We start from the raw sequence: 20,890 nt of genomic DNA, 5'->3' as shown, positions 1-20,890 counted from the left end.
TGGTTCCATGTTACTGGTGTTACTGGTGCCAGCACAACTTAAAGCGTCCAGCGTTCCTCCGTGGGAGGGGCCATCTTTTATTAGACAAAGCCTCAAATGTTCCTCATGACGGGGACGGGGGGGGACGGAGGCTCCGCCGGGGGACGGCCGGGTCTGGGTCCCGGTCCCCGCCGCCGGAGCCTCCCTGGCGGGGAGGACTTTGTTTGCGCCGCCGAGGCTCCAGTCCTCCCTTCCCCCTCCCCGGGAAACAGGAACAACTTCTGTAGGGAAAAAAAGTTGGTGGAGTTGGGAGCGCAGGGAATAGTTGGTCCTCCCGTCTGTCCAGAGAGGCGCTGAGCTTCAGTCCCCTCGTCTGTCCAGAGGCGCAGGGGTTCAGTCCCCCGGTCTGTCCAGAGAGGCGCAGGGGTTCAGTCCCCCGGTCTGTCCAGAGGCGCAGGGGTTCAGATCCCTGGTCACTATTTGGAGGTTTTCTTTAAGGCTTTGTAGAAACGTTGGTTTGATTTCATTACTTCGGTGTACATTTTTATTTGGAGTGTCTCAAAGTTTGGTGCTGCCTAGTGGCCTCAGGAACCCAGAGGAGGCGGCAGTAGTTGAGGTGTGTTTGGGTTTAGTTGAAGTGAGTTGTGTGTTTTTGTAATGTGGGATTCAGGAGACAAAGTATAACTCGGTTCTGCTGTTGTGTGTTGCTCGGCCTAGCTCTTCTTAATATGCATACCTTTTAATTAACTTCCAGTGCATGTGTGCGGCATAAATATGAACCCCGTTGTGTTTGAGTTTCCCCTTTTTACTAAAAGGTTCTAACTCTGCAACTTTCAGCGGGCGGCCCTGTCTCCATGACACTTTCAACCCTACTCTCTGATTGGTCGACCACCTATCAGTTATTCTTAAATCTGCCCAAATGATCTCTGATGGCAGTAAGATCCTTTTTATTTATTATTTACTAGAGAAGGGCAGACCCTGAGGTGTTAACTTATCCCACTCCACCGCTCACTCCCGTTACACGTGTAGGGAGTGGAGGGGGAAATCAGCGTTTTGGGCCATGAAGGAGAACTGCAACTCCCCGAAGATCTCAGCGGAGCGAAGGGTTAGCTCCGTGTCCGTCTACATGGAGGCAGGAGTGCTTTTCCTTGCTTTGACCTTGTTTGTTTGTGTGACGCCTGTACGAATAAAGTTGTGTCCCTGTGTTGCAGGTGTGAATGACCTGTGGCTGTAGGGTGCCGCTGTGAGGGAGAGGATCTGTACACACAGCCTCGCTGGCTGGAGGAGGAGAGGAGACCAGCACCCGGGGCTCAGAGACCGGCCGTCCACATGAGGCCCTGCTAAATGGGCAGGGGGGCTTCCAAGGTAACCTGCTCTACGGACCCTCTTCCATTTAGCAGACGCTTTTATCCAAAGCAACTTACAACCATTCATGCAAACATTCACACCCCGACGGCAGAGTCAGCCACGCAAGGTGACAGCCAGCTGGTCAGGAGCAGAAGGTGAGGTGTCTTGCTCAGGGACACCTCGACACTCTATCTAGAAGGATCCGGGGATCAAACTAGCAACCTTTTGGTTACAAGTCTACCCGCTCTACCTCCTGAGCTAGGCCGAAAAACCGCAGAATCCCTCTTCTACTCACTCACGCTCTATCTCATGTGCTGAAAGAATCATCTATTCTGCATCTGTGTCAGTTTAGACCGGGACGAAGGACTAATATCTAAGTGAAGAGCCACGTATGACACACTGGTCGGTCATTCCTTTACACTGCCTAGCGTGCCTTCGAGCAATGGTGCAAATACACCAGCAGGCAAAACCTCTATGACCTGACACATGATGTCCTCTGGCCTCACACAACGGACAGGGAAATCACACACGAGTTGAGTTGAGGTGCTCGGGTCATGCTGGTTCACCAGCAGCAGTGCTGGTGGTTAGTGTCCAGCCACCAGAAGGTCTACGCTGTCTTTAGGATGGAGAGAACGAGGGAGGTGAACAGTGTTGCACTTTCATTAGCTCGGGTCTCCTGGAACAACATCCATCTGGGTACCACGCTGTTCCTCTCTGTGTGGGACCCGACCCCATGCCATAACACAACCACTCCACTGCTGGAAACCCAAGAAGCAGTAGCATCCTCTGCCGGTAACCTGAATAAGTAGTATTATCTAACTCTGTTCTTGGTGGTTGATCTTTAATCGACGGGTCCGACCCATGGAGGTCATCGCAGTACGAAGGCGGACCCTGAGAGGCCGACTGGGGGAACCGAGGGGGTCAGACCTGGAGAGGGGGAGCAGGGTGGGGTTGGAGGGGGTCAGAGCAGCGAGGTTCAGCAGGGTGTGGAGGTGAAGCTGTGGGTTCTGTGCGTTCTGTGCGTTGAGTCGGACTGGGTTCCCCAGCTTGGGTCAGGACCCCCGGCTGACGCTGCCCCGGCGCTCTGAGGGGTCCTGCCCGAGAGGAGGGCTCTGATGAGCTCTGTCTGGTGGAGAGCGTTGTCCGGAGGACATCAGGACGTTCAAAGAGGGTCTTGTCTCCGTCAGGATTGGCCGAGGATGTTTCCTGGCATTGGTTCTCTGTGGATTACCTATTGTTATTTTTATTTCTGTTTCTATGTAGTATTATATTCGTGGTCTTTTGATGTGTCAAAGGCTGCTTTTGTCTCTGCAACGCCCGCCTACCTGAAGCAATGATGAAATAATGTGAAATGATGAAATCAGGCTTCTCCCCGGTCTGCGCTCTGATCCGTCCCGTTCAGATCCGTTCCAGGTTCAGATTGTATGACCTAAAGGTAAGGTGTGTGTGTGTGTGTGTGTGTGTGTGTGTGTGTGTGTGTGTGTGTGTGTGTGTGTGTGTGTGTGTGTGTGTGTGTGTGTGTGTGTGTGTGTGTGTGTGTGTGTGTGTGTGTGTGTGTGCCTCATTTTACAATGCAAAATGGGAAAACAAACAAAATGATTAGAAAAATGCCGTGGCTCATTTAAAGCTAACAGGAAATTAGCTGATTTAATTCCCCAACATGCTGGACACAAGAATGCCACCAGTGTGCAGAGTTAGAGCGCTTGTTGAAGCGCCCGTGGACCCAGTGAACGGCTGGGCCCCAGATTGCGTCAGTGCGAGCGTTCAACATGTCACAGGGACTGGACATTTAGTAAGGAACGCAGACGGCGGCGATTTAAGAATACATTCTGCTCATGAAAGGGCCGACTGAGCCGGCCATCTTCCTAAATGTCTTTGCGTGTCTAGGGCCTGGATGCTCCTATTGGTGGAGGACCCCTGTCCCCTCGTGCTCGTCCTGTCTCCGGTTCTGACCCGGCGTGCCGTGGCTAGGGGGGGGGCGGGGGGGCTCTAATCTGAGTCACGGTGGCTCCGGGCGCCCGGGATCCTGAGGGCCCCAGTGTCTGGCCGGGTTAGGATGTTCCCATCACTCAGCCTTCATGTTGCTCTCAGATGATTGACAGGTCTGGCATAGGTGGGCCGCTCCTGCTGGCCTGAGTTATATCCCTTCAAGCAGAGCTCTCCTTCTTTATGTCTGTCGGAGGCCGGGGCCGCGTCGTGGTGCGATGGGAAGGCCCCGGTGGACTGACCTAGCCTGCTAGCATAGCCTCGTAGCATATAGCCTCAACCAAGTATGGTTTACTAGAGCATCGTTAAGTCTGGCTTTAAGTTAACACACCCAGTAGCTTCAACGGGTGCTGGCCATTACCAATAATCAATATCAAATCCAATCAGAAGCCACAGCGGTACTGGTGTTGGGTTCTGCTGCGACGGTTCTGGTTCTGCGGGGTCGGACCCAGGGCTGGTTCCATCTCCCTCTGTGGCCTGTGGTTCTAGTCCAGACTCCCGGCTAGGAAGGCACGTCGTTGCACTGTAGGGATGTGCATGGTGACAGGATATAGGTGGACATGTTTTTGTATTACATTTATTGTTTATTATAAAGAACTGAAGCGTTATAAGCCGAGAAGCGTTGCTTCGTGGTTTCTAGTGATCCAAGGCCAGAGATCTCCTTATTATCCGGCAGAGGTGGCGTTGGGCTCACCCAAACGAAACGTAGCATCCCTATACTTTGGGAGGATCAGAGGCAGACACAACAACCAGACATCACAAAATGTTCTTTTTAGTTTAGCAATTGGTTTAATTATAAGCAAGCACAGGTTAAAGTTTGAGCTATTTTAATGCCAGTGTCTACCTATTGGATGTCAAGTCGATTTGATCCATGAAGTCCTTCATCACGCCATTAACCGTTGATATAGTGTTGTTGGTAGCCTCCTGGTTACTGTTGGATTCTTTGGCGTTAAAGTGTGTGTGTGTGTGTGTGTGTGTGTGTGTGTGTGTGTGTGTGTGTGTGTGTGTGTGTGTGTGTGTGTGTGTGTGTGTGTGTGTGTGTGTGTGTGTGTGTGTGTGTGTGTGTGTGTTTAATTGGGCCGGTTTTGCCAGCGTTTTAAATTCCTGCTGAATGACACACTGGGTAAACGGGGTAATTCAGGGACGAACTCCGACCGTGTTCGGGTGCGATAATTCCGCTCCGCGATAAAACGGGCTGCGTGTGCGCACACGTGTGTTTCCAGTTAGGGTGTCGCGGCGGCTCCAGGGGGGAGCACCAGACCCTAGAGGCTTTAGGACCAGAGGAACCAGGGGGGGCAGCACCAGACCCTAGAGGCTTTAGGACCAGAGGAACCAGGGGGGGCAGCACCAGACCCTAGAGGCTTTAGGACCAGAGGGACCAGGGGGGGCAGCACCAGACCCTAGAGGCTTTAGGACCAGAGGAACCAGGGGGGGGCAGCACCAGACCCCAGAGGGATGGGAGGGGCCTCCTCCCTCCAGTGGTGGGACCGGGCCTGTGTGGCCGCTGGCTTTGCGTGAGTCTCTTCTATTAACATCGTATGGAAACCCTCTGAGTGGCTTCTGCTGACGGCTCCGTCCCTCCCCACCCCAGACCACCGCGACTCTGTCTCGTGTTTTGGGGTGCACAGCACCGCTGATGTGGACCTGCGCCCCCAACACTGATGTTTGACGCTTTCCGCTCTTGAAGGACAAGGGTTCAAGGATCTTGAGTTTGACCATTTTAGAAGAATCCCGCCCGCCCTCGTGTAACGGTGGTAACTCCGCCCTCCTAGGGAGGGAGGGAGGGAGGGAGGGAGGGGTGAGGGTGAAGAGGAGTATCGGTGAGGAGGAGAGGAAGAGCCTAGACTTTGTAAAATGGACATAAAAGTATCCTTTTCATTTATGTAGTCAGAAAAACACACACACACACACACACACACACACACACACACACACACACACACACACACACACACACACACACACACACACACACACACACACACACACACACACACACACACACACACACAGGGGGATAATGGGCTGTTTGTTCCTGTTAACGAGCCTCCATGTTGTTAACCGTATAGACCAGACAAGTGGATCTGTGATAACGCTCCGCAGCCACTCAGACACGCCGCGCGGACAGACGGCGGGGGCGGCGGGGGGGGTGGGGGGGTGGAGTGTGTGTGGCCCCAGTGTGTGTGAGTGGGGGACAGAGACACACTGATCCGCCGGGGGTCCTAAGGGCCGGCCTCCTGCCAGGGCCCGCCTCCACGTGGCGAGCTGCCCGGCCACGCCGGCAGATGTGTCACTAGTGACTCAGCTGTGTGTGTGTGTGGTGTTGAGTGTGTGTGTGTGTGTGTGTTGCACTCGGGTGTCGGGGACCGGAGCCACACGCGGCCGTGTGAGGGGGGGGGGGGGGAGGGCGGGCACACACCCCCTTGGGTCCGTCGGCCTCACACCACTCGCTCGCACTCTGGCTTTGAACGGCGCTTCCATCGGTGTGATGGACACTGGGGCAGCGGCGTCGCGGTGGTGACGGGAGCGGAGGTGACACTCCACACATGCTGCCTCTCCTGGGGACGGACAGCCGTCTGCCGGAGAGGAGACGGAGGCGTCCAGACCCCCGGTCAGGGGGTGGGGGGTGGGGGGCGGGGGGGGGCAGCCAGCAGATGGGCCGGACGCTCCCCAGCGACGGGCCGACTGCGTTCCCGGGGACTCTCTGGAGCGCCGACGCTCCCGTGTAAATATTTGAGGTGTCTGCGCGTGCGGCAGGAAGAAGGCGTTGCGTCTGACGCTCGCACGTCAAGCCCTCCGCCGGCCGGGGCCCGGTTTGACCACGGCCCGCGCCGCAGGCAGCGCTGCAGGCCTTGTGTGTGTGTGTGTGTGTGTGTGTGTGTGTGTGTGTGTGTGTGTGTGTGTGTGTGTGTGTGTGTGTGTGTGTGTGTGTGTGTGTGTGTGTGTGTGTGTGTGTGTGTGTGTGTGTGTGTGTTGAGTGTGTGTGTGTGTTGAGTGTGTAGAGGCTCAGCAGGGGGGGGGGGGGGGGCGCCTGATTCTGTCCGACGCCTTCAGGAAGCTGGGGGGGGGGGGGGGCCGTGCGTTCAGGGGGCCCCTCGGTGACGGTGGAGGGCCCCAGTGGCCGTGTGGGGCGTGTCCCCCGGGCTCTGCCAGCCGCCCCGTCGGTACACAGCGGGTATGCGGCAGGAACCGGTCGGGCAAGGTTACCGGTTACCGGTTCTCCCGGCTGATCCACGGCGGCCTCTGAGCGCGAGGAGGGAGGGAGGGAGGAGGTCCTAGTGTTGACGTTTTCTTTGTTTACTCTCTCACACCGATGTCGGTTTTCAGCCAATCACGACTCCAGGAACGCCGAGCGCCGACTCTGGAGTTAAGGCCGCCCAACTGTTGGCCATCGGAAACGTTTGGGGAGACTCAGACGAGGTCGGGAACTAATCTGTTCGGTGTGTTCAGCTGTGTTGGAAGCCACAGTTGTTGGCTGATGGCACACAACTGTGCTAGCACACAACCAGCGAATCAGCGCGGTGTGTGGGAGGGGCGGACTAGCGTCACCCGATGTTGAGGAGACTTATTGCATCTTGCGGAAGAGCAGAACACACACTGTGTAGTTGGCAGTAGTCTTTGCGGTGTGCAAAATGCAACTTTTCTGCCGAACGGGTCAGACCAGAGGCAACGGAGTGGTTGGATATAGGCAGTTGGCCGTTGGTTTGAGTCTGGGCGGTGTGTGGTACCCTTTACAGGTTCGGTCTGTGTCTGATACGGTCTAACGTGAGCCTTCACACCACACTTAAGACAGAAATATATTCTATCACAAACCCCTCTGATGCACTTTAAACAGTGACTCATGCATTCATTAATTCTAACCCTTTCTTCCTATTGGAACCGTCTTAAGGTGTCTTTGAGTCCCTGGCAAACAACCGCTTTATGGACCCTGACGTTCCTGTTTGACGTTCCTGAGTTGGTTTTCCAGCGCTGCCACAGAGACCCTCAGTGGGGTAGCTCTGTGGGATCCGGTACGCGACCTGTGCTGGTGTGGGGCGATCGAGGGGCGATCTGCATTCCGTGACCGCCCGTTTCCCCCAGGACACTACGGGAAGGCGTGGAAAATAGTGTTTCTGATATCGCCTTAAAAACTAATATAGGCTTAAAGAATCTTCTTGAGAGAGAGAGAGGGAGAGGGGTAGGGACAGAGAGAGAGAGAGAGAGAGAGCGAGAGGTAGGGAGAAGGGAGGGAGGGAGGGAGGGGTAGGGACAGAGGGAGAGAGTAATATGTCTGTGGCTGAGCTGCAAAATGGGATTTGCATAAATAAGGCTAAAACATCAGCGGGCCCTTCGCAGCCGACAGCGGTGGGGGGGAACTGTGTGTGTGTGTGTGTGTGTGTGTGTGTGTGTGTGTGTGTGTGTGTGTGTGTGTGTGTGTGTGTGTGTGTGTGTGTGTGTGTGTGTGTGTGTGTGTGTGTGTGTGTGTGTGTGTGCGCATCTATGTTGGTGTGAGTCGATGTATTTTCATCCAGCCGACGCCAGTGCTGATGTACTGCGGTGCATCAGACTCCGAGATGGAGCCTTCAGACCGCTGTGGTTCTGTCGGTGTCAAGGTCAGCGCTCCCCGTCTCCCCTCCCTAACCCCCCCCCCCCCCCCCCCCTCCCCAGTGTGGCGCGCTCCCTCCCGGTACGGGGGGGGGGGTTACCGGTCGTCCACGTCTGTTGCGTAAGCTCCAGCGTCAGAGATGAATTCCCTTCTCTAGCGCCACCCACGTCGGGGAACCCGAATCTAATTTAATTGAACTTTATTCAGCCCCATCCCGCGCGCACAAAAAAACGTATTTATATCGCAGCCATCAAAATAAGCGCCGGTAGTTTTCAAGGCCTCATTATGGCGTTTTCCCGCCCATTAGTCGCCCTGGCTGCCTGGCGCCGGCGTGATGGACAGCTCGGAGTGTGGCGGAGGGGCTGCGTGGCGCGGGGACCGGGCGGGGTGACGGCTGTGACAGCTACACCCGTAAACTCCCCAATTAGAGACTCTTTAGCATGTGATCCACCGCCCGCTGATTGACAGGTGCTGGTGTTGTTGAGTGGCGAGCAGCACGGAGACGCGGTGTGTCTGTGAGTGTGAGTGACTGAGTGTAAGTGAGTGTGTCTGTGTCTGTGTCTGTGAGTGTGAGTGTGAGTGTGTGTGTGTCTGTGAGTGTGACTGAGTGTAAGTGAGTGTGAGTGTGAGTGTGGCTGTCTGTGTCTGTGAGTGCGTCTGTGTAGCTGCAGGTCTTCATTAGAGTTGTTCTGATACCAGTATCGGAGATTCCTCAGATTCTGCCTAAAATGCAGTATTGGGTATCTGCGAGTACGCAAGTCTATGCGCCGATCCAATACCATCACATGACTCATTTACTACACAGAGGACATCACAAACACTACGGTGTGATGCAGTGTTCGTTAACGGCCGGAGGTGGAAAGTCGGAACGGGAAGCGAGTCATCTCCGACCTACGTGCTTCGAGTTACCAAGTCGGAAAAACATGGAGGAAAAAACAACAACTATACATGGCTGTCATCGTTAGAGAACCCTTCAATAAGAACGAGTGCTGTTAGTAGTTACAATGCTAGAGGCTGTATCGGTATACATCGCGATCAGCCGATATTAAAATTCAGGAATCGGAATCGGGAAGGAACATCTGTAGTCTCCATGGCTCTGGAGGGCGTGCGGCCGGCAGACCATCCAGTGAGAAACGGTCCGGTTGATTCCAGAGGAGAGTCAGGAGCTGATCAGCTGCTAACTGCACGTCTGCAGCCTCGTCTGACTGTGTTGCGTTGGATCCGCGGCGTGTCCGTGTTTCCACGGCCCGGGGTCTCCCCTCAGCCAGCAGGACTCTGGGGGATCTGTTCCCTCCTGTCTGCACGAAGCGACAGGGGGAGTGTGGAGAAGGTTCCTCTCCGTTTGAGCCGCCGTGGGGGATGGTTTCCATTCAGAACGAGGGTGACTATAAAGTGTGACTCACCGAGGCCAAGTTGTTCTTTGTAATGGTACAGATCTCCGTTTACCGCTTCTGTCTACTCTCATCCATTTCAATATGAAATCCCTGTGATATTGAATCGCATAACTGTCCTGTCACAATAATTCCCTTTCACAGTAAGTCTTGATATCAAAGTGTTTCTGACAATGTCCGATAGCGTGGAGCACAGCGCTAAGGTTAGATACTCCACAAAGTCTCGCCACTGAAAGCTTCAGTCCTGGGTAATCTTGTATACCTTGGCCCTGAACCCAAACCCAGGCTGTCAGAGCTGAGCGTTGATCCCACACATCCGGATGTGAGGTGTCGCTGAACGTTGGATGTGATTAATCACTCATCAGGAAAATGTGCATGCAAATGATCTCTCATTAGGAGACTAATGTGATGAACAAAGCCGGCTTGGGAACGGGTTCTGCCACGTTCAGACAGGCACCCAGTGGGGGTTCAAACCTCCGTGTGGACGACGCTGTGTTTACCGTCTCTCTGTCAGGGGAGGCGGGCTGTGGGGGGGGGGAGGCGGCGGTCCCAGTTTGACCCCCTGGTGATCCACAGGGACCACTGGGGATACTCAACCCCACTGGGACGTACGAGGGTCCAGTGGACCGACCGTGGCTGAGCAGGAAGCTCTGAGGGGTTCTGCAGTCACGCCAAACTGCATGTTCCGTGCTGCATGATCTGTCGTAGTTTGACCAGTTTGGGGAGTGGATTATCTCACTGCTTTCATCCAGAGAATGTTGTTGTGTGTTGTTGTGTTTTGTTCTGTGTTGTGTGGTGTTGTTCTGTGTTGTGTTGTTCTGTGTTTTCTTGTGTGATGGTGTGGATTGTCTCGTTATCACTGCCGTGTTCGTTTCCATTGTTTCTGGTCCACTCTCTGAATGCATCTTGAGCCATTCAGTGTTCAGAACAACCGCTGATCTAGTTTGATCTGGTCAGTATCTAGTTTGATCTGGTTTGATCCGGGCAGTATCTGGTTTGATCTGGTTTTGATCTGAATGTCATGAGATATGGAAACCAGAAAAACATTAGCCTGCAAGTCAACCACAAAATATAACATATATACGTATAGCTATATGTATACTTTATACATGTGAACTAACATAACAGGTAACATTACTCGTAAGATGAATAGTCGTGTTAGTAGTGTGGTAGCGTAGTAGTGTTTGCCCAAACTTTATTGGTATTCTTCAGAAGCGGTTCAGAGCGGTGTCTGGCAGTCTGCTAGCCCGGTCCAGACCTGCGCTAGCTGTTCTGTTCCCGCGCAGTTCTGCTGCTGTGGAAGAAGTTAGGCCTCCCCCGTCCTCCCTCTCCCCTCCCCCTCCCCCCTCCCTCTCCCTCCCTCACCCCTCGTCCTCCCTCTCCGTCCTCCCCCGTGCTCCCTTGTCCGCCCTCTCCCTCCCTCTCCCCTCGTCTTCCCCCTCCCTCCCCCGTCCTCCCTCCCCTGTCCTCCCTCCCCCGTCCTCACCCTCCCTCCCCCGTCCTCCCCCGTCCTCCCTCCCCCGTCCTCCCTCTCCCCCTCTCCCCCTCCCTCTCCTCCACCCTCCCTCTCTGGAGCCAGTTACCCTGCTGGAGTGTTGGAGGCTCTCCTAAATATTTTCAGGATGACAATATAATCTGACTGGCTGGGCTACACACACACACACACACACACACACACACACACACACACACACACACACACACACACACACACACACACACACACACACACACACACACACACACACCCCCCCCCCACCCCCCCCCGCTACAGGGGGCACCAGGGCTCCTCCAGACTGTGTGTGTTAACGGACCCCCCCTCTGTGTGTGTCTCCTCTCTCCACAGAGCGCTCAAGGGCTTCGAAAGCCCCCTTGTGAAACGTAGCCAGCACTCCCACCCCGCGGCTCCGGAAGAGTCTCCGGCCTTTTTTTTTTTTTTTTTTTCTCCTAGTCGGAGCTCCTTTTTTCTAATCTTTTTTTAAAACGAACACTCCCGACACACACACACTTTCAACACACGCACACGCACACACACACACGCACACGTCCCCGTGCACAGAGGATGCTGGAGGTCCAGGAGGAGCGGCCGGCGGCGGCCGGGGCGGCAGCGACACACTTCAACAAGAAGGAGCGGGGGAAGAAGGAGCGCGAGGACGCCAAGGACGGGCGGGGCGGGGGCCCGGGCGGGGCGGGGGGGCCCGGCGCCGGCCCCCGGAACGTGCGGGCCAAGGCGCCGCTGGCCCACGCCGGCAGCCCCCACCAGCTGATCACGCCGCCCTGCTCCGTGGTGCTCGGGGCGCCGTCCATGCACGCCAACCGGCTGAAGAACTCGCCCACCGCCAACACACAGAGGTAAGACAGGCATACAGACAGGCAGGCTGACAGACAGAGGGACAGACAGGCAGGCTGACATACAGGGCGACAGACAGGTTGACAGACAGGGTGGAGGGGGTGGCAGTTGGTGTGTGTTGGGTGTAGGTGTGTGTGTTGGGTGTAGGTGTGTGTGTGGTGGGTGTAGGTGTGTGTGTGTTGGGTGTAGGTGTGTGGGGGTGTGTGTGTGCATGTTGGATGTAGGTGTGGCTGTTGGGTGTAGGTGTGGCTGACGGGTGTAGGTGTGTTTCGGTTCATTGTGGGTAATGTGTTATCTTGCAAACAGATGTGTTTGGTTGTGTTGCAGGCAGATATGTGTTGTGTTGGATATAGATATGTGTTAGTGGTATAGATACGTGTTGTGTTAGTGGTGTAGATATGTGTTGTGTTAGATATAGATTTGTGTTGTGTTAGTGGTAGATATGTATTGTTAGTGGTATAAATACGTGTTGTGTTAGCGGTAGATATGTGTTGTGTTAGTGGTATAGATACGTGTTGTGTTAGTGGTGTTGATACGTGTTGTGTTAGTGGTGTAGATATGTGTTAGTGGTATAGATAAGTGTTGTGTTAGTGGTGTAGATACGTGTTGTGTTAGTGGTGTAGATATGTGTTGTTAGATATAGATTTGTGTTATGTTAGTGGTAGATATATATTGCTAGTGGTATAGATACGTGTTGTCTTAGCGGTATAGATACGTGTTGTGTTAGTGGTGTAGATACGTGTTGTGTTAGTGGTGTAGATATGCGTGTTGTGGTAGATGTGTTAGTGGTGTAGGTATGTGTTGTGTTGGCGGTATAGATACATATTGTGTTGGTGGTATAGATATGTGTTGTGTTAGTGGTGTAGATATGTGTTGTGTTGGTGGTGTAGATGTGTTAGTGTAGATACATGTTGTGTTAGTGGTGTAGATATGCGTTAGTGGTGTAGATATGTGTTGTGTTAGTGGTGTAGATATGTGTTAGTGGTGTAGATACGTGTTGTGTTAGTGGTGTAGATATGTGTTAGTGGTATAGATAAGTGTTGTGTTAGTGGTGTAGATATGCGTTAGTGGTGTAGATATGTGTTGTGTTAGTGGTGTAGATATGTGTTAGTGGTGTAGATACGTGTTGTGTTAGTGGTGTAGATATGTGTTAGTGGTATAGATAAGTGTTGTGTTAGTGGTGTAGATACGTGTTGTGTTAGTGGTGTAGATATGTGTTGTTAGATATAGATTTGTGTTGTGTTAGTGGTAGATATATATTGCTAGTGGTATAGATACGTGTTGTCTTAGCGGTATAGATACGTGTTGTGTTAGTGGTGTAGATACGTGTTGTGTTAGTGGTGTAGATATGCGTGTTGTGGTAGATGCGTTAGTGGTGTAGGTATGTGTTGTGTTGGCGGTATAGATACGTATTGTGTTGGTGGTATAGATATGTGTTGTGTTAGTGGTGTAGATATGTGTTGTGTTGGTGGTGTAGATGTGTTAGTGTAGATACGTGTTGTGTTAGTGGTGTAGATACGTGTTGTGTTAGTGGTGTAGATATGCGTGTTGTGGTAGATGTGTTCAGTGGTGTAGCCAGGTATGTGTTGTGTTGGCGGTATAGATACGTATTGTGTTGGTGATATAGATATGTGTTGTGTTAGTGGTGTAGATACGTGTTGTGTTAGTGGTGTAGATATGTGTTGTGTTAGTGGTGTAGATACGTGTTGTGTTAGTGGTGTAGATACGTGTTGTGTTAGTGGTGTAGATATGTGTTGTGTTAGTGGTGTAGATATGCGTGTTGTGGTAGATGTGTTCAGTGGTGTAGCCAGGTATGTGTTGTGTTGGCGGTATAGATACGTATTGTGTTGGCGATATAGATATCTGTTGTGTTAGTGGTGTAGATACGTGTTGTGTTAGTGGTGTAGATATGTGTTGTGTTAGTGGTGTAGATACGTGTTGTGTTAGTGGTGTAGATACGTGTTGTGTTAGTGGTGTAGATATGTGTTGTGTTAGTGGTGTAGATATGCGTGTTGTGGTAGATGTGTTCAGTGGTGTAGCCAGGTATGTGTTGTGTTGGCGGTATAGATACGTATTGTGTTGGCGATATAGATATCTGTTGTGTTAGTGGTGTAGATACGTGTTGTGTTAGTGGTGTAGATACGTGTTGTGTTAGCGGTGTAGATACGTGTTGTGTTAGCGGTGTAGATACGTGTTGTGTTAGCGGTGTAGATACGTGTTGTGTTAGTGGTGTAGATATGTGTTGTGTTGGTGGTGTAGATGTGTTAGTGGTGTAGATACGTGTTGTGTTAGTGGTGTAGATACGTGTTGTGTTAGTGGTGTAGATATGTGTTACCTGTGTGTTGTTGGGTTTCTGCAGATGCATGTGTTGGTAACAGACGAGCATTGTGTTGATGTGCTGTATTGAGATGTGTGTTGGCTTGAGTTACACCGGGAGGAACGATGAACAGAAGTAAATCAGTCTATGGGCCTCTCCATCAATGGGAACACGCACACGCATGCACACACACACACACACACACGCCACACACAGCGGCTCTGTGTGGGTTTGCTCCGGCGGTAGTGAAACGTTATCTCGACGCTGCGTGGTCTAGTGGGCACCACGCCATCGCTGGAACTCTGATCGGCTGAGGCTGGAGCCTGGCTCAGGTGGAGCCCCGGCCTGGGGTTAGTCTGAGGGGGTCTAGGGGTAGTCTGAGGGGGTGTAGGGGTAGTCTGAGGGGGTGTAGGGGTAGTCTAAGGTGGGTCTAGGTTAGTCTGGGGTGGGTCTAGGGGAAGTCTGAGGTGGGTCTAGGGGTAGTCTGAGGTGGGTCTAGGGGTAGTCTGAGGTGGGTCTAGGGGTAGTCTGAGGGGGTCTAGGGTTAGTCTGAGGTGGGTCTAGGTTAGTCTGGGGTGGGTCTAGGGGTAGTCTGGGGTGGTAGTTCCTCTGTGGGTCCGAGGCCTCCTGGGCTCAAAGGAGGTGGAGGTTGGAGGTTCTTCTGCCCTGCTGACTCACCGGCCTGGAACCTCTGGAAACAGCTGTGGGCTCTGCCAGCGCAGGGGGTTCTGTGTGTGTGTGTGTGTGTGTGTGTGTGTGTGTGTGTGTGTGTGTGTGTGTGTGTGTGTGTGTGTGTGTGTGTGTGTGTGTGTGTGTGTGTGTGTGTGTGTGTGTGTGTGTGTGTGTGTGTGTGTGCTGGATTCCTGTGTGTGTGTGCGCGCTGGATTTCAGTGTGTGTGCAGTTTCTGCTCACTGTCTGTGGTCGTGCTTTCAGGACATGTTGCCTCATTCGCCTCATGTGTGAGAAAGCGGGCGTGTGAGACGAGAATAATGTTGTGCGCTGTTTGGGAGAGGTGCTGTGTGGTAGCAGACGGTCTTCGTTAAGACTGGTCTTTACATTGTGAGATTTAGGCCAGAACTCCCCCTCCTGGATCCCCCAACCATCCACTCACAGCCATCGCATCCTATCTGTCCTCTATGCCCAGCTTCTTCCTCTCCCTCCCTCCCTCCCTCTCATCCTCTCACTCTCATCCTCTCATTCTCTCTCTTCCCCCCTCCCTCTCTGTCTCTCCCTCCCTCCCTCTCATCCTCTCTCCCTCCCTCACGCTCATCCTCTCTCTCTCTCACTCACTCACTCACTCACTCTTCTCTCCCTCCCTCCCTCCCTCACTCTCATCCTCCCTCTCTCCCCCCTCCCTCTCTCTCTCTCATCCTCTCCCTCACTCTCATCCTCTCTCCCTCTACTCCCCTCTCTCCCTCGCCTCCTCCCTCTCTCTCCCTCGCCTCCTCCCTCTCTCTCCCTCGCCTCCTCCCCCTCTCTCCCTCTACTCCCCTCTCTCCCTCTACTCCCCTCTCCTCTCTCCTCGTATTGTGTTCCAGTGGTGGTGAACAGGGCTGTGGAGCTGGGGAAGGCTCAGAGATCAGAGGAGGCTGCTTAGTGAGCGCTCCTGTTCAGCAGGAACACACTCGCTGAACTTTGTCTGCTAAATCAATTACATGAAACTGTCATGTTTTGGTTTTTAGACATTTTATATTTTGCGGGTGACACTTGTTCAGCTTGAGAGTGTTTTTTTTCCATTATTGTGCTTGAGTTTATATTATTGTGTTCTTATTGTAGCTCCAGGCGATGTTGTTTGAGGTCTTGCACGGTGCGGTAGTCGTCCTACTTCATCGCACAACCGTTTTAACACCGGCCACTGAGGGCGGAGATGATGATGGTCATGATGGTCATGATGGGCATGATGGGGACGGTCCTCAGTGTCGGTGGGTTCCCTGTGTTCTGGGAATGTCGAGGGAGGAGAGAACTCTCTGGTGGGAATGGAAAGCAGAATTTTTGTTCCTGGTCCGGTGCTGTTAGCAGGCTGCATGGGGCCTCTCTCCTGGTCCAGTGCTGTCAGCAGGGGGCCTCTCTCCTGGTCCAGTGCTGTCAGCAGGGGGCCTCTCTCCTGGTCCAGTGCTGTCAGCAGGGGGCCTCTCTCCTGGTCCAGTGCTGTCAGCAGGGGGCCTCTCTCCCGGTCCAGTGCTGTGTGTTGCTCTGTGTTGACCCCATGTATTGCGGTGGAGCAGGACAGGACACACACTCAAAACCGATGTTAGTTTATTGACAGTGGATTGTTCTAGAAACGGGGTTCCGCAGGGTTCCTCACGATGTGATGGAACGACGAGTGTCTCAGGACCGATACGATATTTGTTGTAATTCTGTAAATGTTAGGATTCTGTCAAAGTCGGGATTGGATACTTTGGTGGAATCTTTTTGTGTGTCTGAACGTACGGGGATAACGCTGGTGTTCAGACCGGGCCAGTTGTTCATTATGAAAGTTAGTGTCTGAACAGAACCAAACAATTCACCAAAAACAGATGACAGTGAATACGCTACAACGCCCCCTGTAGGACTGCACCAGTATCATTTCCATTAGGATAATGTTTACGTTTCTGGCTTAAAAAATACATTTCTTGAAAGTACATTTGCAGTCAACCTGACGATACAAGAATTGCGAAATCAATGAATCCCGTTACCCACATGAATCTATGTATTTAGCCCCTCCCCCTCGACTTTGACTTTGCCTATCAATAGGCCGGCCCATCCCGCGGTCTGTGACGGTAACCCTGTGGTTCTCCTCCCCTGTCCAGCCCTAAACCCAAGACGGAGGCCATGGTGCGCTCGCCCCCCGTCATGTCCCCCTCCACTGCCGGCCAGATGGACTCTAAACTGCCCAATCAGGGGAAGCCGGGAAGTGCGAGCGGCCAATCGCAGCCCTCCCCCTCGGACCCCAAGACCCTGGGGGCCAAAGGCGCCGGGGGCGGGGCTGGGGGCATGGGGATGAAGAACGGCCAGGGCCTGGCCTCCGGCCCGGGCTCCAAGGTCAAGGTCAAGCGGGAAAGAAGCACGTCGGTGGAGTCGTACGAGCAGCCCGACACGGGCACGCCCGCCGGAGAGGAGAAGGGTGAGTGAGGAGCTGCGGGGGGGGGGGCCGGAGACCTCCAGCGAGGAGGACTCCTCTAGTGTGGAGGTCTCCTCTAGTGTGGAGGTCTCCTCTAGAGAGGAGGACTCCTCTAGTGTGGAGGTCTCCTCTAGAGAGGAGGTCTCCTCTAGTGTGGAGGTCTCCTCTAGTGTGGAGGTCTCCTCTAGTGTGGAGGTCTCCTCTAGAGAGGAGGTCTCCTCTAGTGTGGAGGTCTCCTCTAGTGTGGAGGTCTCCTCTAGTGTGGAGGACTCCTCTAGTGTGGAGGTCTCCTCTAGAGAGGAGGTCTCCTCTAGTGTGGAGGTCTCCTCTAGTGTGGAGGACTCCTCTAGTGTGGAGGACTCCTCTAGTGTGGAGGTCTCCTCTAGAGAGGAGGACTCCTCTAGTGTGGAGGTCTCCTCTAGTGTGGAGGACTCCTCTAGTGTGGAGGTCTCCTCTAGTGTGGAGGTCTCCTCTAGAGAGGAGGACTCCTCTAGTGTGGAGGTCTCCTCTAGAGAGGAGGTCTCCTCTAGTGTGGAGGTCTCCTCTAGTGTGGAGGACTCCTCTAGTGTGGAGGTCTCCTCTAGAGAGGAGGACTTGGTTAGAGTCGCTGCGTGTGACCGGGGGGGTTCCTAGGAATATATGATGTTCGATATGATATTGATATTTTACAATGTAAAGATGGCAATTCTGAAATGGTGTTCTACTAAAAACCAATATCACATTATTATTACTATTATTATGTTTCCGTAGTATGTCGTATGATGTTGATTAAAGCTATGGTTACGATTTGTTATGCATTTTAATGGAAAGGAGCCACTATGCTTTGATTTCACTCACGGTAGCAGAAGTGAGGCCAACATTTAAAAAATAACACAAACAATTAATGATAAATCACGCCGCTTTTCACCCCTCAGATTGTTAATTTCCACGAAGCAGAGTCTTAATAACGAGGTTCCATGCTGACTTGGCCTAACGTACATGTGCTGCACTCAGGAGGGGAGACCCACCACCTAGCCCTGGGTTCCATTATCCAGCTAATTAAACAATAATTAGTGTCAGCACAACGTCACTTTATTGACATTTGTCCTTGATTTTTTTAAATGTGTTTCGCTAATTGACAGAAGAATAATTCCTCCAGTAATTGCTCAGTGCGTGTGTGTGCGCGCGTTGGGTCAATTAGGGGAAGGGGTTTGCAAGTGGCTCGTTGTATGAGATGGCTGAGCTGTTGCTGAATCTGTTCTCTGCTCTCTGACTCTGCTCTCTGACTCTGCTCTCTGACTCTGTGTCTCACTTTGTGTCTGACTCTGCTCTCTGACTCTGTGTCTCACTCTGTGTCTGACTCTGCTCTCTGACTCTATGTCTGACTCTGTGCTCTCTGACTCTATGTCTGACTCTATGTCTGACTCTGTACTCTCTGCTCTCTCTGCTCTCTGACTCTGCTCTCTGACTCTATGTCTGACTCTATGTCTGACTCTATGTCTGACTCTGTACTCTCTGCTCTCTCTGCTCTCCGACCCCCAGACAGCAGCAGGGTGAAGCGTATGTGCGTGGCGGAGAGGAGGCAGCCCTACAGCGGGGCGGACTGGTGCTCCGGGGGGGAGAGCGACGAGGACGACAAAGGCTTCTTCAGTGAGTCCAACGTTCCTTCTGTACCGCTGTGAGGATCTGTAGCTGCAGCCGCTGTAGGGGTGATCGGAGCGTTGTGAAGAGAGAGAGAGAGAGCAGAGCGGTGTCAGATCTGGACTCTAATGAACCAGAGAACATCCCGCTTCTCCCTGCGTTCCTTTGCCGCTGAGTCGATGCCTCCATGCACCTCCGTCTGGTTCTGGGAACGCGGGGCGTGGGATGGACGGCTGGATGGATTCTACCAGCCAATCAGAGAAGGGATGTCCTGATTGGTCCGAAACACGCAGAGCCTTTCACTCTCTTGTACGGACGGTCATGCAATGCTAGTAGCTCTGTGCTAGCCGGCGCGCTAGGAGAACTGGCTGATGCTAGCTGTTTTTTTATTTTTATTTAGAGGTTAATGATGTTTGTACAATGTATTGAAGTGTTGTGTGTATATATATATATATATATATATATATATATATATATATATATATACAGTGTTTTTAACTTTTGTGGTATTGATAGGATTTTGTACAGTATCTATGTTTATATGTCTGTGTATTGTTTTTGTGTTTTATGTGGACCCCAGGAAGCGACCATTAGCGACCACAGCTGTGGAAGCTAATGGGGATCTGAATAAAGAATAACGAATAAAGCTGCGCTAGGAGAACTGGCTGGTGCTAGCTGCGCTGTGCTAGCCCGTGTATTAGGAGGACCAGCTGTGCGATGCTAACCCCGGCCCCTCTCCTCGTCTCCCTGCAGACTGTAACTCCGGCGACGTGAAGCCACAGGACGCCATCTCCCACTCTACCTCCAACGCCGGGCTCAGCCGCGCCTCCACACCTTCCCACAATGCACTGGGGGGCCAGGTCTCCGTGACGGAGCCCAGCGGCGGCCAGAAGGCGGGGTCAAAGGTCGTCTACGTCTTCACCACCGAGATGGCCAACAAGTAAGGAGAACCGCTTCTGTTTGGCGTTTGGTCGGTTTGAACGGCTGAATGTTCATCACTTCACCTCCACATCACTGTTTCACCGTACCCAACCCAATCTCCTCAGCCCCTAACGACGGCTCCAGTGGCCTACAGCGGCGGCTCAGCCCTGCACTTGTGTTTATTTAGAGCTGGCTTTGGGCTTTACTGGTGACTCTTTCTCTGTTCATAAGCACACACACACACACACACACACACACACACACACACACACACACACACACACACACACACACACACACACACACACACACACACACACACACACACACCCCCCACTGTGTGTGTGTCCACCACTCAGGGCTGACCAGCGCTAACGTAACAGAGTTCGTCTGGTTCTTCGCTGTCCATTGTTGTTTGTTGCTCTTAAGGCTCAGTAAATGGACTGCATTTATACCGCGCTTCTCTAACCAGCAGCCACTCTAGCGACTAGCGCTTTACAATATAGCCTCACATTCACCCGTTCACGCAAACATTCACACACCGACGGCGGAGTCAGCCACGCAGGGCGACAGCCGGCTGGCCAGGGTGAGGGCGTCTCGCTCAGGGACGCCTCCACACTCAGCTAGGAGGAGCCGGGGATCGAACCAGCAACCATCCAGTTTCAAGAGAAACCCGCTCTACCTCCTGAGCCACATGCCGCCCAGAGATAGAGCGGGTATGTGCCAAAACATGCTGCTGCTTGTCCATTGGCCGAGCAGCAGTGCAGCAGAGAGCGAGCGCAGCGTGAGCGATTACAATTAAAGATCAGAGCGCTGAGTGCCTCTGTGAGCGTCTGGTGGGTGACAGGGTTTGTTTACTCTGCTGACCTTGGCCCCCCCTCCTTCAGGGTCTCATCAGAACACATTCTGCCTCACTGCTTCACTCACACACACACACACACACACACACACACACACACACACACACACACACACACACACACACACACACACACACTGTGTCTTGTGACAGATATCTGACCAGCTTGCGTCTCCTCCTCAGGGCCGCCGATGCGGTTCTGACCGGTCACACAGAAAACATCATCAGCTTCCACATGAAGAACATCTCCAACAACAAGGAGAAGGCCCACCTCCTCCTGGTAAACACACACACACACACACACACACACGATGCAATGTATATGATGAATTATAACCTAATCTAGAGTTGTACGGATGTCTGATATTCCTCCGATACTGCCGTAGTATCGGGTATCAGCGATACGCATGTCTATGCGACGATCCGATACGTCA

General features: G+C 52.9%; 1 protein-coding gene across 2 annotated transcripts in view; it reads left to right on the top strand.

Moving 5' to 3' along the window:
• bcl9 (BCL9 transcription coactivator) overlaps positions 1-20,890 on the top strand; it is a 28,855-nt gene that overhangs the window by 585 nt on the left and 7,380 nt on the right. For both annotated transcript variants that reach the window (XM_084477970.1, XM_084477969.1), the window contains exons 2-7: positions 1,191-1,344; positions 11,135-11,640; positions 16,746-17,059; positions 18,578-18,685; positions 19,430-19,616; positions 20,640-20,736. In XM_084477970.1, the coding sequence (XP_084334096.1) occupies positions 11,351-11,640; positions 16,746-17,059; positions 18,578-18,685; positions 19,430-19,616; positions 20,640-20,736 (996 nt within the window). In that variant the 5' untranslated portion in view covers positions 1,191-1,344; positions 11,135-11,350. The remainder of the gene's footprint in view (positions 1-1,190; positions 1,345-11,134; positions 11,641-16,745; positions 17,060-18,577; positions 18,686-19,429; positions 19,617-20,639; positions 20,737-20,890) is intronic.

Source organism: Micromesistius poutassou (assembly GCF_964030765.1).
Source record: "Micromesistius poutassou genome assembly, chromosome: 14".
Taxonomy (NCBI): domain Eukaryota; kingdom Metazoa; phylum Chordata; class Actinopteri; order Gadiformes; family Gadidae; genus Micromesistius; species Micromesistius poutassou.
This window is presented reverse-complemented; position numbering and strand designations above follow the sequence as displayed.